This window comes from Chiloscyllium punctatum, chromosome 41 (genome assembly GCF_047496795.1).
Source record: "Chiloscyllium punctatum isolate Juve2018m chromosome 41, sChiPun1.3, whole genome shotgun sequence".
NCBI lineage: Eukaryota > Metazoa > Chordata > Chondrichthyes > Orectolobiformes > Hemiscylliidae > Chiloscyllium > Chiloscyllium punctatum.
Genome location: NC_092779.1, coordinates 19,255,072 through 19,270,250, shown reverse-complemented (window position 1 = coordinate 19,270,250; position 15,179 = coordinate 19,255,072). Strand labels below are relative to the sequence as shown.

At 42.2% G+C, this 15,179-nt stretch overlaps 1 protein-coding gene across 1 annotated transcript in view; it reads right to left on the bottom strand.

Moving 5' to 3' along the window:
• The window catches only part of LOC140464909 (uncharacterized), a 188,261-nt gene that overhangs the window by 121,890 nt on the left and 51,192 nt on the right, over positions 1–15,179 (bottom strand). The window contains exon 2 of the mRNA XM_072560518.1: positions 8,166–8,438. Coding sequence (XP_072416619.1) covers positions 8,166–8,384 — 219 coding nt within the window. The 5' untranslated portion in view covers positions 8,385–8,438. The remainder of the gene's footprint in view (positions 1–8,165; positions 8,439–15,179) is intronic.

The following is a 15,179-nucleotide window of genomic DNA, read 5'->3' as shown; positions in this document are numbered from 1 at the left end:
ACTGGTTAGTAGAGAGGAAACAAAAGAGGAATCAACTAGCTTTTTTTTTGAGTGGCAGGCAGTGACTAGCGGGGTACTTGGACCCCAGCTGAAATAACTGCACAGAAGGCAGTACCCCACCAGCACGCCACCTTTTATTTACATGTGTACAGTCCATGGGCTTTTACCAGCCAGCTCAAAGACAGTCCCTAGACTGAGAAGAATGTCTGAATCTCCTGTTTGTATCTGTCAGCCAGTGCTCCGAGTGACCTGGGTGAACAACCACAATCAAGGATCTCATAGTCAATGAGATCCACTTGACCATGATTCCAACTGCTACTCCAGTTATTCACAACACATATTAAGGATTTAGATGAGGGACTAAATGTAATATCTCTAACTCTGCAGATGATTCAAGTTTGGTGAAAGGGCAAACAGCAAGGAGGATGTAGAGATGCTTCAGTGTGATTTGGATAAATTAAGTGAGTGGGCAAACGCATGACAGATAAAGTATCGTGTAGGTATATGTTAGATAGCAAATACAGAAAGGCAAATAGCTATCTGAATGGTGCTAGATTGGGGAAGGGGGAGGTGCAATGAAACATGGAAAAGCAAAGCAAGTCAGGCAGCATCCGAGGAGCAGGAAAATCGACATTTCAGGCAAAAGCCCTTCATCAGGAATAGAGGCAGAGTGCCTGTAGAGTGGAGAGATAAATGAGAGGGGGGTCGGGGTGGGGAGAAAATTGCAAAGAGGACAAAAGGTGAATGGGGTTGGGGATGGAGGTGATAGGTCAGAGAGGAGGGTGGGGGAAGGTAGCAAAGAGTACAATGGGTGAATGGGGGTGGGGACCTGCTGTGCTTTTCCAGCACCACTCTAATCTAGACTCTGGTTTCCAGCATCTGCAGTCCTTGTTTTTACCTGCAATGAAACCTGGATGTCTTTGTGCACCAGTCTCTGAAAGTAAGCATGCAGGTGCAGCAGGTGGTGAAGAAGGCAAATGGCAAGTTGACCTTCACAGAGAGAGATTGGAGTACAGGACCTAGGAAGTCTTGCTGCAGCTGTGCAGGGCCTTGATGAGATCACTCCTGAAGTTTTGTATGTGGCTTTGGTCTCCTTCTCTGAGGGGGAAGGTTCCAGTTTTGGACAGAGTGCAACAATAGTTTACCAAACTGATTCCAGGGTTGGCAAGACTGATGCATAAAGAGAAACTGGATTAGTTAGGACCATATTCAATGGATTTTAGAAGAATAGAAGGGGGTTGGGAACTCATAGAAATCTACAGAATTCTAACAAGAGTAACTTGATACACACAGGAAGGATGTTCCTGTTGACCAGTGAGTCCAGAAACAGGGGTCACAGCTTAGGAATACTTGGTAGACCATTTAGGACTGAGATGAGGACAAATTTCTTCACCCAGGGATTGGTGAGACTGTGGAATTCTCTGCCACAGAAAGAAGGAGTTAGCTATAGTTCTTCGGGTTAAATGTATCAAAGGGTATGAAGAGAAAGCAGGAACAGCATACTGCGTTGGATGATCAGCTATGACTGTACAGAATGGCAGGGGAGGGTTGAATGGCTGAATAGCCTACTCCTGCTCCCTATTTTCTATGTTTCTATGTTATTTTACTGCTGATTTGAATGTCTCGAATGCCATGTATGGGAAGGCTGCCAGGTATATCGAGACAGCCTCTCAGCAGGCTTCTGATGGAGTCCTTTCTGGTCATTCCACGGCCTACAGGAAGGAAATCCTCTACCCCACAGCCATGGACACACCCTCAATTCTGCTCGAGGATTCACCTCTCCAATGACAGGACTTGCTAATGGTCTTGACCTTAGGTAAAATTTTGGTCTGTTGTACAGTATCCACAGCAGGAGCCAGAAAAGGAGAAGGGTAGTTAAAAGTAAAAGCAGGTATCTTTTTAGCCAGGGGAGGAGGATAAATTATGCCCTTTAAAATAACTGTGGAAAGAAACAATGTTTATGGAAATGGAACAAAATGAAAATTGTACCTCTTGGCAAAACTTCCTCAAACACTGCACTGGCACCCAACACCCATATATCAAGTCTACTCCCCTCATTCCAACTTTACACCTTTCTGAAATTGGGCTACCTGTTGGCAGGAACATGATCTGGCCTTGTCATTGTTGTACACTTTGTGACAAAGTGCGCGTGAGGGAGATCTGTTATGCACTACATTCCTTATCATTAGTATTTGAGCAATATGGACATTTATCTGTCAATTAATATACAAGATCCACCAAGGAAGCAAGAAAGGAGGCAAAGCTGGGAGTCAGAGGAAACCTCTTTTCCCAGTAAATAGCGAGAAGATGGAAATTACGACTTCACTGGGTGGTTGAAGTGAATAGTATGGGTGCATTTAAGAGGAGACTGGATAAGTATATGAGGGAGAAGCGAAAAGAAGGTTATGCAGATAAAATTAGATGAGGAAAGATGAGAAGAGGATCAAGTGATGCATAAATGTAACCCTGGATTGTTTGGGTCAAATGGGTTTGCACATTTTATGTAAATCTATTTTACTCCAAGTAATCCCTGACAATCTGTTAAACTTTTTGTGGGAGAGGATATCAATTTGAAAGTTAGTTTCTCAAATGGAATCTGAAGAAAACTGGCACTTTTCAACTTGATCAATTTAAGAAAGGAAATATATATATAACAAGCTGAGCCAGGCCTATAGCATCAGATTACGATATGCTGCACTAGCTACATACTCTTTCCTTCACTTTGGGTAAAGATCCCAATGGCATCCAATCAAAACATTTAAGTGGTCCCCAAGCTTGGGAAGTGGGGTGGTCATCAAGGATGCATCCTCCCACCATCTCCTTATTTAAAGAAGGCAGTTCAGAGAAGTTCTATTAGATGAATACGGTAAGATGGGTAGTCTTATGAGGAAAGGTTGGGTGGGTTAGGCTTGTATCTGCTAAAGTTGTTAAGAGTAAGATTGAAATATAAGATCTTGCAGCATTTACGTAGAAAGGATGCTTCTTCTTTTGGGAGAATCTAGAACTAGGGGGGTTAATGTTTAAAAATAAGGGGTAACCCTTTAATACAGAAATAAGGAGAATTATTTTCTCATGGAGGGATTGGATGACTTTGAAACTCTCTTCATTAAAAAGGTGATGGAAACAGAGTGCATGAGCATATTGAAGCTGAGATACATAGACTTTTGATAAACAAGGGTGAAAGGTTATTCAGGGCATGTGGGAATGTAGAGTAATCAGATCAGCCTTCATTTTATTGAATGGCAGAACAGGCTGCAGGGACTAAGTGGCCTGCTAATGCTCCTAATTTGAATGTTCGTGTATAAGCTTCCATAATTTCAAGGGTGTGGATGGTTCTAGGAAATTTAAGGTCACTATACTTAGATTATAAAGGTTATAAATTTGAATAAACTGCTTTGCACAAAGTTGTCAATTTGTGTTGTGTTTGAATACAATTTAAAATCTTGAACCAATTGATCAGGAAACTGAAATAACCTCAAGAAAGCATTCCTACATATCTTCAGGTCCATGATGAATATTGTACAGCTGCAAACATTTTGGAAAGACAATGAAACATAAAATTCAAATTAAATACACTCTGGGAATCGCCTTTATGGTTTTAATGTCATAGAGCCCCAGTAAAACATTTGGATCTTTATCAACAGCTGGGAGTCATGCATGACACGATCATGTACGGGGACATAGCCAAGGTATTTTGAAAATATTGTATTACCCATTGTCAATCTGCATAACTTTTTCCACCCATTTAGAACTTTTCTCAATATCCTGGCAGTGAGACCACCAGCAAAAGTTTAGCTTGTGGCCCTTCAATATTAATAGACATATCAATATAAGTTGTGGATTCTCAAGCTGGTGTCAAGTCCACAAAATATATTTGCAAGAACGTTTTATTTTTTAAAAATGACAAAATGATCAGGATAGGGCAGTATCATTCAGCAGATGTCAAATACCATCCCTGCTCACTACCTTCAATGCTGGTAAAATTATTGTCAAATTATGTTCGCTAACAAGACGCTACCGGTAGTTTCTTTGCTAATCATGTCTCAGCCAATTTCTTGCCCGCTGATTGAAATTACTCCATGCTTTGCTCTCTCTGTTGGGTTCAAATGTAACTTAAAATTGTGCATGAGTGTTGCATAGTCAGTTTTCAGCTTTCTAATTCATTTGTTTGGTCAAGGTTCATGTTTAGTGTGCAACAGCAAATTAAAGTTGTGGGTGGCACAGCGGTTAGCACTGCTGCCTTACAGCACCAGAGACCCGGGTTCAGTTCCTGCCTCAGGTGACTGACTGTGTGGAGTTTGCACGTTCCCCCTGTGTCTGTGTAGGTTTCCTCCCACAGTCCAAAAATGTGCAGGTTAGGTGAATTGGCTATGCTAAATTGCCCGTAGTGTTAGGTGCAGGGATAAACATAGGGGAATGGATCAGGGTCGGTGTGAACTTGTTGGGCCAAAGGGCCTGTTTCCACACTGTAAGTAATCTAATCTAAATGGCAGCTCCCTTTTCAGTCGCCATTCTCTGAGTTCCTGTTTCACAGAGATACAAATAGGCAATCTTACTTTCACCAACTGACCTCACTATTTTGTTCCTTTGCATCCCTCCATCTACTTCACTGCTTTCTAATTAGAACTAGCTCAGCACTATCTGGATAGGCAGTCAGGTGGTTGTTGAAATAGTGCATGCCAGGAAAACTGAATTGAATGCAATTGAATTGAACTGAATTGAATTGAATTTACTGTCACGCAGACCTGAGACACAGTGAAAAGCTTTGTCTTACAAGCAATACAGGCAGATCACAGAGTTAAGTAACATAGATAAGTAAATAATAGCTAACTGAGATGACAAACAAAAGAATTTATTCATTTTCACAAATCTATACACACCTTCATTCCTCTGGAGGGTGGTGTGGAGCACTGACAGGCTGAAATATAACAATTGAACCAACTCATGAATACCCTTCCATTGCCATCAAGTCCGGGACAAGGGATTTCTCATTCAGAAGGTGAATTACTTATTACAGGATTCCCAGCTTGACCTGGTCATATAGCCACAGGTTTTTACACCACTGGTCCAGTTCAGTTTCTTGTCAATGGCATACCCCAGGAAATTGATAGTACAGAAATCAATGATGGTAATGCCATTGAACGTCAAGGGATGATGGTTGGATTCTCTTTTGATGGAGATAGTCATTGCTTGGCACTTGTGTGGTGCAAATGTTGGTTGCCACTTGTCGGCCCATACTGAATAATGTCTAGATCTTGCTACATTTGGATATGAATGGGTTCGGCATTTGAGAAGTTGCAAATGGTGCTGAGTTTTGTGCAGTAATCAATAGACATCCCCACTTCTGACCCTACCCTTCTGATGGAGGAAAGATCATTGGTGAAGTAGCTGAAGATGGTTGATGGTTACAGTACTGTCAAAGAAAACAGTAGATTTCTGCAATGCATCTTGGAGGGAGTACAAAGTACAATCACAAAAATAGACTTTTGATCCATTAGAAATTAAAACCTGTCAACTATAATAGTTACACATTTGTTGTGGTTCTGTTCGCCGAGCTGGGAATTTGTGTTGCAGACGTTTCGTCCCCTGTCTAGGTGACATCCTCAGTGCTTGGGAGCCTCCTGTGAAGCGCTTCTGTGATGTTTCCTCTGGCATTTAGAGTGATTTGTATCGGCTGCTTCCGGTTGTCAGTTCCAGCTGTCCGTTGCAGTGGCCGGTATATTGGGTCCAGATCGATGTGCTTATTGATTGAATTTGTGGATGAATGCCATGCCTCTAGGAATTCCCTGGCTGTTCTCTGTTTGGCTTGTCCTATAATAGTAGCGTTGTCCCAGTCGAACTTATGTTGCTTGTCATCTGAGTATGTGGCTACTAAGGATAACTGGTCGTGTCATTTCGTGGCTAGCTGGTGTTCATGGATGATGAACCAATGTAGTGTACAAAATCCCATGCAAGGACTGCACAAAACACTACATAGGAAAAACAGGAAAACAGCTAACGGTCCGCATCCATGAACACCAACTAGCCACGAAACGACATGACCAGCTATCCTTAGTAGCCACACACTCAGATGACAGGCAACATGAGTTCGACTGGGACAACACTACTATTATAGGACAAGCCAAACAGAGAACAGTCAGGGAATTCCTAGAGGCATGGCATTCATCCACAGATTCAATCAATAAGCACATCAACCTGGACCCAATATACTGGCCACTGCAGTGGACAGCTGGAACTGACAACCGGAAGTGGCAGATACAAATCACGATAAATGCCGGAGGAAACATCACAGAAGCGCTTCACATGAGGGTCTCAAGCACTGAGGATGTCACCTAGACAGGGGACAAAACATCTGCAACACAAATTCCCAGCTCGGCGAACAGAACCACAACAACAAGCACCCGAGCTACAAAATCTTCTCACAAACTTTGAGTTGCACATTTATTTAATAATAAATTTAATATAAAGTTCTGTCTCTGTAAATTGGTTTTGGTGGGGCATTGATCACTGTATTTATCTGAAGCACACAGTCACCATTCCTATAGGTGGTCGGATAACACTGAGTTGTGCAGTATAAATATTCACAACTTTCACATGAAACTCCTGTATCACTCCAAGTGACTTTAATGCTATTTCTAAGAGATTTGCTACGCTGATATTTCAGCATAATAAGATGGCCCATTGGAATGGTGGGCACTGTTAAGAATACTCAGGAAACAGTACAGTTTCCTTGGTTAGAACAACTTGATAGTGTTTTAAAGGTATGGGCTGGATCAGAAGTCTTTAAGAGAACAAGCTGCACAAGTGAGTTCACATAATGTCGAACTGTTGTCCAATATGGAATTTCAGGGTCCCTGGTAAACAACAGAAAAGCATCCAAATGGTCAACAAATGAGTATACGCCAGGCACATTTAAGAATGCTACAATCACACTAAAATGACAAGGACTCTATTCTCCATCCAATTAGTTAATTTTTCAAAAAAGCAATCTCACCTTTAAATCATTGTCAATTTCTACTTCAGGACTTGAGCATAAAATCCAGGGTGCTCTTCAGTATGGTACTCAGGGAGTCCCACACTGTTTGTCAGACTTTAAGGTAAAGCCCCATGTGTTCTCTTTGGTGGATGTAAAAGATCCAAAGACACTACTTAAAGAAGGTCAGATGTGTTCACATGATTTCCTAGGCAATATTTATCCCTCAAATTACAACACCAAAACATTTTACCAAATTTATTGCTCTGTTGTTTTGGGTATCTTGAGCATGAATCAGTTGCAATATATAATTCATTATCCTTAATGAAGCATTTCATTCACTTAAGATCATAAATCTTTAGGTCTCTGTCTGAAGGCAGGTCTGATCCACATTCCACAACCTCCATCACAGTTAAGACAAGAAGACACATCCCAAATTCACACCAATCAGAATGGGGCTGAATGGCCCAGTTCTGCTATTGTGTCATATAGTATCAAATCGGATCGAACCCAGGGCTGCTGACACCAGTTTGATCCACATCAGCCAAGTGAGCCAACCAGGACCCCATAAGAATCTGAATTGCTCTAAAAACATTATTTTCTACATGCATATTATAGTCCTGGTGCTTTGAACCGCAATGGCAAAGACTCCAATTTATCTCCATCAAGCAGCTGACCAGGATTGCCTACCACTCTTCCCACTTGTCATTGGTGCATATTGGAAGGAGTTGCAGGTTGATAATAAATCTCATATTCTGAACCACATATGGGGCTTTATAAAAATTTATTTCATTTACAGTGTGTTACAAAGTACAATGTACAGGATATTACAAAGCCCTCAAAAAGTTACTATAGTGCATTCTCACTTGTGATCTTGGCCACAACTCTGGTGGGATTTTAACATTCGGTTATCAAATCCATACCTTGAGGATCAATTTTCCACGGTATTTAATTTGTATTAATAAATTCAGAAGATTAACAAGTTACAAAGTAATAATAATACATGCGTACAAAATAAATAATTTTTAAAAATAACTTTCCTATTAGAAAAGTACATCACAGTTATACCAAGTTGGTGTTAAGTGCAATTAAATCTTAGAGGAAATGTACAGGCTTCTTTAATTAAGCTTACATTACCTTGGATTCTATCTCCAAAGAGGTGTCAAGGTTTATTTTCAGGAACAAATCTTACCTCATCGTCCTCAGTGTTACCATCTGACTCACTGGTTTTTTCTTCCCAGAAATTTCTCATAGTTTCCACTCTCTCCAAGTAATGAAAGAAAGCCATTTTCCCCAACCTTCGACTGCTGGATCTCTTATTGATTTCCTTCAACCGAGACACCTTCCATGATTTATTGGACGCCATCAACTTTATATCTTCGTATCTTGCCTGTTCGTGACCACCTTTCATGTTTTTTCCATAAATATCTCACTTCACTGGCTTGCAGATGTTTCCTCTTGCAGACTGTGAATGAAAAAAGAACATTTTTTCCTTGTTTCTGGCTGAAGCTATTTAACACATTTGGAGGCATGTAAAAGATAGGTCTCAAAAGCAAGGATCTGAAAAAAATCAACAACTTCATTACTCCTATTGAAGTCATTTTTATTATGTTACCTTTATCCTGTTCTCTGGCAGACACACCTTGGTACACATCCAACTTGTGTTCATAAAACTTATGTTAGAAAACATCTGTGAGGAAAATATTGAATATTTAGTCATTTCACCACCCAATACCTGCTAGTCTGGATTCAGATAGTGCAACTAGTTGATTTGGTCTTAACATTGCTGTGCAGATGTCAATGAAGTAAATCACTTGCTGGTAAAAAAAAAGCAATAGCCAAATTTTCCTTAAGGCGGTCTACACCACTACTATTACAGATCACTGAAAACATGGTTTTCCAAGCACTGATAGATCTAGCTCATTACACTCTGCAATAATTTGTCATTAACATTTATAAAACAATAGTCTGGAATTTTAGGGTCCTCCTGGGGTGACTGGGCAGGCAGAAAGCATAAAAATGAGGACGATAAAAGGGGGATCATGCTCATCATGTAGAATCATAGAAAATAGGATCAGGAATAGGCTATTTGGCCCTTTAAGTCAGCTCTACCATTCATTATGATCATGGCTGATCATCTAATTCAATGGCCTGTTCCCACTTCTCCCTAAAACTATTCATCCCTTCAGCCGCAAATGTTATACCCAACTTCTTGAAATCATAGAATCTTTTGGCCTCAATGTTTTTCTATGGTAGCAAATTCCAGAAATTTTTCCTCAACATTGACCTAACTAGTTTACCCTGTATCTTTAGAACCCTTGGTTCTGGACTACCTGCCATTGGGAATATCCTTCCTGTATCTTCTTGCATACCTGACAATTTGACTGTGAGCTTGGTGGAGGCTTGGTTCCTTCCTGTTTAGTAACCCCAATCCACCCTAGATCCCTTTGCCAATGCTTACTGGATTGGTTCAGGCCTCATCTTCCATCTCGGTACACTTCAACCCCACGGCATCAATGTGGACTTCACCAGTTTCCTCATTTCCCCTCCCCCCACTTTACCTCAGTTCCAACCTTCTAGCTCAGCACTGTCCTCATGACTTGTCCTACCCGCCAATCTCCCTTTCCACTATCTGCTCCACCCTCCCCTCTAACCTACCACCTCCATCCCCACCCCCATTCACCTATTGTATTCTTTGCTACCTTTCCCCAGCCCCACCCCTACCCTCATTTATCTCTCCACCCTGGAGGCTTCCTGCCTCTATTCCTGATGAAGGGCTTTTGCCTGTAACATCGATTTTCCTGCTCCTCGGATGCTGCCTGACCTGTTGTGTTTTCCCAGCACCATTCTGATCTAAACTCCAGTCCAGGTGGAGTCACACCATTTACTTGAAGACAGCTCCTAGTGGCTTTGCTGTTCAGGGACTGATTGCAGTCCTCGCAGCGGACATGGCTCCTATTGGTAATAGACAACAGACAATAGGTGCAGGAGTAGGCCATTCTGCCCTTTGAGCCTGCACCACCATTCAATATGATCATGGCTAATCATCCTTAATCAGTATCCTGTTCCTGCCTTATCTCCATAGCCCTTGATTCCACAATCCTTGAGAGCTCTATCCAACTCTTTCTTAAATGAATCCAGAGACTGGGCCTCCACTGCACTCTGAGGAAGAGCATTCCACACACCCACCACTCTCTGGATGAAGAAGTTTCTCCTCATCTCTGTCCTAAATGGTCTACCCCGTATTTTTAAGCTGTGTCCTCTGGTTTGGCACTCACCCATCAGCGGAAACATGTTTCCTGCCTCGAGAGTGTCCAATCCTTTAATAATCTTATATGTCTCAATTAGATCCCCTCTCAGTCTTCTAAACTCAAGGGTATACAAGCCCAGTCGCTCCAGTCTTTCAGTGTAAGGTAATCCCGCCATTCCAGGAATTGACCTCGTGAACTTACGCTGCACTCCCTCAATAGCCAGAATGTCTTTCCTCAAATTTGGAGACCAGAACTGCACACAGTACTCCAGGTGTGGTCTCACCAGGGCCCTGTACAGCTGCAGAAGAACCTTTTTGCTTCTATACTCAATCCTTCTTGATATGAAGGCCAACATGCTATGAAACTTCTTCACTACCTGCTGTACCTGCATGCTTACCTTCATTGACTGGTGTACAAGAACACCCAGATCTCTCTGTACTGCCCCTTTACCTAAATTGATTCCATTGAGGTAGTAATCTGCCTTCCTGTTCTTGCCACCAAAGTGAATAACCATACATTTATCCACATTAAATTGCATTTGCCATGCATCTGGCCACTCACCTAACTTGTCCAGGTCACCCTATAATCTCCTAACATCCTCATCACATTTCACCCTGCCACCCAGCTTAGTATCATCAGCAAATTTGACCATAAGACCATAAGACGTAGGAGTGGAAGTAAGGCCATTCGGCCCATCGAGTCCACTCCGCCATTCAATCATGGCTGATGGGCATTTCAACTCCACTTACCCGCATTCTCCCCGTACTTTGCTAATGTTATTACTAATACCATCTTCTATATCATTAACATATATTGTAAAAAGCTGCGGTCCCAGCACTGATCCCTGTGGTACCCCACTGGTCACTGCCTGCCATTCCGAAATGGAGCCGTTTATTACTACTCTTTGTTTCCTATCAGCCAACCAACTTTCAATCCAAGTTAGTACTTTGCCCCCAATACCATGCGCCCTAATTTTGCTCACTAACGTCCTATGTGGGACTTTATCAAAAGCTTTCTGAAAGTCCAGGTACACTACATCTACTGGATCTCCCTCATCCATCTTCAGAGTTATGTCCTCAAAAAATTCCAGAAGATTAGTCAAGCATGATTTCCCCTTCATAAATCCATGCTGACTCTGACTTATCCTGTTACTATATCCAGATGTGTCGTAATTTCATACTTTATAATAGACTCCAGCATCTTTGCCACCACTGAGGTCAGACTAACTGGTCTATAATTTCCTGCTTTCTCTCCCCCACCTTTCTTAAAAAGTGGTACAACATTAGCCACCCTCCAATCCGCAGGAACTGATCCCGAATCTATTGAACTCTGGAGAATAATCACCAACACATCCATGATTTCTCAAGCCACTTCCTTCAGTACCCTGGGATGTAGACCATCAGGCCCCGGAGACTTATCAACCTTCAGACCTAACAGTGTCTCCAACACCAAATCCTGGCAAATATAAATTCCCTTAAGTTCAGGTCCTTCAGCCACTGTTACCTCAGGGAGATTGCTTGTGTCTTCCCCAGTGAACACAGATCTGAAGTACCAATTCAATTCTTCTTCCATTTCTTTGTTCCCCATAATATATTCCCCAGTTCTGTCTTCAAGGGCCCAATTTTAGTCTTCACCATTTTTTTTGCCTTTCACATACCTAAAAAAACTTTTACTATCCTCCTTTATATTCTTGGCCAGTTTACCTTCGTACCTCATTTTTTCTCTGCGTATTTCCTTCTTAGTAATCTTCTGTTGTTCTTTAAAAGCTTCCCAGTCTTCCATTTTCCCACTTATCTTTGCTATGTTATACTTTTTCTCTTTTAACTTTATATGTTTCTTAACTTCCCTCATCAGCCACGGCCACCCATGCCTCCTCCTAGGATCTTTCTTCGTTTTTGAAATGAACTGATCCTACAACTTCTGCATTATACACAGAAATATCCGCCATTGTTCCTCCACTGTCGTCCCTGCTAAGGTATTGCACCATTGAACTATGGCCAGCTCCTCCCTCATAGCTCCATAGTTCCCTTTATTCAACAGAACTATTGTCACTTCCAATTGTACCCTCTCCCTCTCAAATTGCAGATTGAAGCTTATTGTATTATGGTCACTACTTCCCAATGGCTCCTTCACTTCGAGGTCTCTGACCAATTCTGGTTCATTGCACAATACCAGATCCAGAATTGCCTTCTCCCTGATCGGCTCCAGCACCAGCTGCTCTAAGAATCCATCTGTGAGGCACTCCACAAAGTCTCTTTCTTGAGGTCCAATCCCATCCTGATTCTCCCAGTCTACCTGCATGTTGAAATCCCCCATAACTGTAGTAACATCTTTGCGACAGGTCAATTTCAGCTCTTGATTTAACTTACATCCGACATCCAGACTACTGTTTGGGGGTCTGTAGATAACTCCCAAGAGGGTCTTTTTACCCTTAGTGTTTCGAAGCTCTATCTACACTGACTCTACATCCCCTGATTCTAGGTCCCCCCGCACAAGGGACTGAATATCATCCCTTACCAACAGGGCCACCCCACCCCCCCTGCCCGTCAGTCTGTCCTTACGGTAGCACGTGTAGCCTTGAATATTCATTTCCCAGGCCCTGTCCACTTGAAGCCACGTCTCAGTTATCCCCACAATATCGCATATGTCAATTTCCAAAAGAGCCTCAAGCTCATCCATCTTATTTCTAATGCTTTGTGCATTCATGTATAGTATTTTTAATTTGTTACTGCCCTCACCCTTCCCATCAACCCCTATTTCACTCAACCTTACAGCATGATCCCTTTCTGGGTTTTCTGCCTCCTTGATACAGTTGTCTTTCTTGACTTCTCTTGTTCTAACTTTCCCTTCAATTTGCTTTTTAAACATCCAGTTTGTCCCCTCCCCCCTCTACTTAGTTTAAACGTAGCTGTGTTGCAGTAGCAAACCTGCCTGCCAGAATGCTGGTCCCTAACCTATTAAGGTGCAAACCGTCTCTCTTGTAGAATTTATGCTTACCACAAAACATACCCCAGTGATCCAAGAATTTAAATCCTTGCTTCCTGCATCAGTTCCCCAGCCACACGTTCAATTCCATTATCTCCCTGTTTCTGGCCTCACCAGCCCGAGGAACTGGAAGCAAACCGGAAATAACCACCTTGGACGTCCTGCTTTTCAGACTTTTTCCTAGTTCTCTGAAGTCCCGCTGTAGTATGTTCCTCCTCTTCTTCCCGACATCATTTGTGCCGACATGTACCACCACCTCTGGCTCTTCACCTTCACCCTTGAGGATTTCCTGCACTCTGTCTGTGATGTCTTTAACCCTGGCACCAGGAAGGCAACACACCATCCTTAAGTCCCGTCTGCTGCCACAAAAACCCCGGTCAGTTCCTCTCACTATGGAGCCCCCTGTTACCATGGCTCTGTGCGATGTCTGACTCTTCCGCTCTGTCTCCACGCCAACGTTTGATTGACAGACCTGGCCACCTCGCGGACTGACAGTATCATCTGTCTCTACTGTTTCCAAAAGATTCAACTTGTTCCTGACAGGTACATCCGCTGGGGTCTCTTGCACCTGTTTCCTCTCTGCCTTCCTCATCGTCTGCTCTCTTCTGGTATGATTGGTGTAATAACCTCGCTGAAGGTCTTGTCCAGAAAGATCTCGTTCTCTCGGATGAACCTAAGGTCCTCGAGTTCTTTCATCAGTGCTGCAATATGCTCTGTCAGTAGCTGAACGTGCACACACTTTCCACACTTATACGAACCAGACACACCAGAGTCGTTGACCTCCCACATCAAGCACGTAGCACACTGAACCAGCTTGGCAGTCATGTCTTCACCCTCTTCAACTGTGGCGTTGTGGAACAGGAGGAATTCCAGTGATGTGAGAGACTAGGGAGTGGGATAATCAGCCACATGAGGGCAAAAACAACAACCTCAGGCAAACAATGAACTGAGTCACACAAAAATTCTGTGGTGGCTTCATGAGCCACTAGGAGCACGCTTTGCCCTTATTTGCCTGTGGGTGGATGAGGCCATTGCCTCTGTGTAAAATTCAGCTCATTGTTTATGCTCCATTCACAAATAAAATGAAAAATGAAAAACACACAATGAAGAAGGTAAGATTGTGAAAGCCGATTGTAAAATGTCTAAATTGTTGGCATGTAATATTCTAATTTTATGAGTAAGACCTTTTTTTTCTTTTTGAGGAATTTGATTTAGGCATTTCAACTTCTGGGAAGTATAACTGATGTAGAAGTGCGAGGTTATTTCATTTAATCTATCAATACACACTGGAGGTTTTAGGAAACAAAATAAACCATTTAGCCCCTCAAACATGTTCTGGCATTATATAAGAATAAGATTGCTTTGCAACATAGTTCAATCAATCTATTTTTTGCCCATATATCTTACTATCTTACTATCTTTGGTTAAAAAACTATAGATATCAGATTGAAAATTAACAATTAACGTATGATCAATTACCATTTGCAGAAAAGAATTTTGAATTTCTAGCATCCATTGTGTATAGAAGTGTTTAATATTAACAAGCATCAAAATTTAAAGTTAATAGAGTCATAAAGATGTACAGCATGGAAACAGACCCTTTGGTCCAATTCATCCATGCCGACCAGATATCCCAACCCAATCTAGTCCCACGAGCCAGCACCCAGCCCATATCCCTCCAAACCCTTCCTAATGATATACCCATCCAGATGCCTTTTAAATGTTGCAATTGTACCAGCCTCCACCACTTCCTCTGGCAGCCCATTCCACAAACGCACCACCCTTAGGTCTCTTTTATATCTTTCCCCTCTCACCTTAAACCTATGCCCTTTATTTCTGGACTCCCTCACCTCAGGGAAAAAACCTTGTCTACTTACCTTATCTATATCCCTCATGATTTTATGAACTTCTGTAAGGTCACACCTCAACCGCCGACACTCCAGGGAAAATAGCCGCAGCCTGTTCAACCT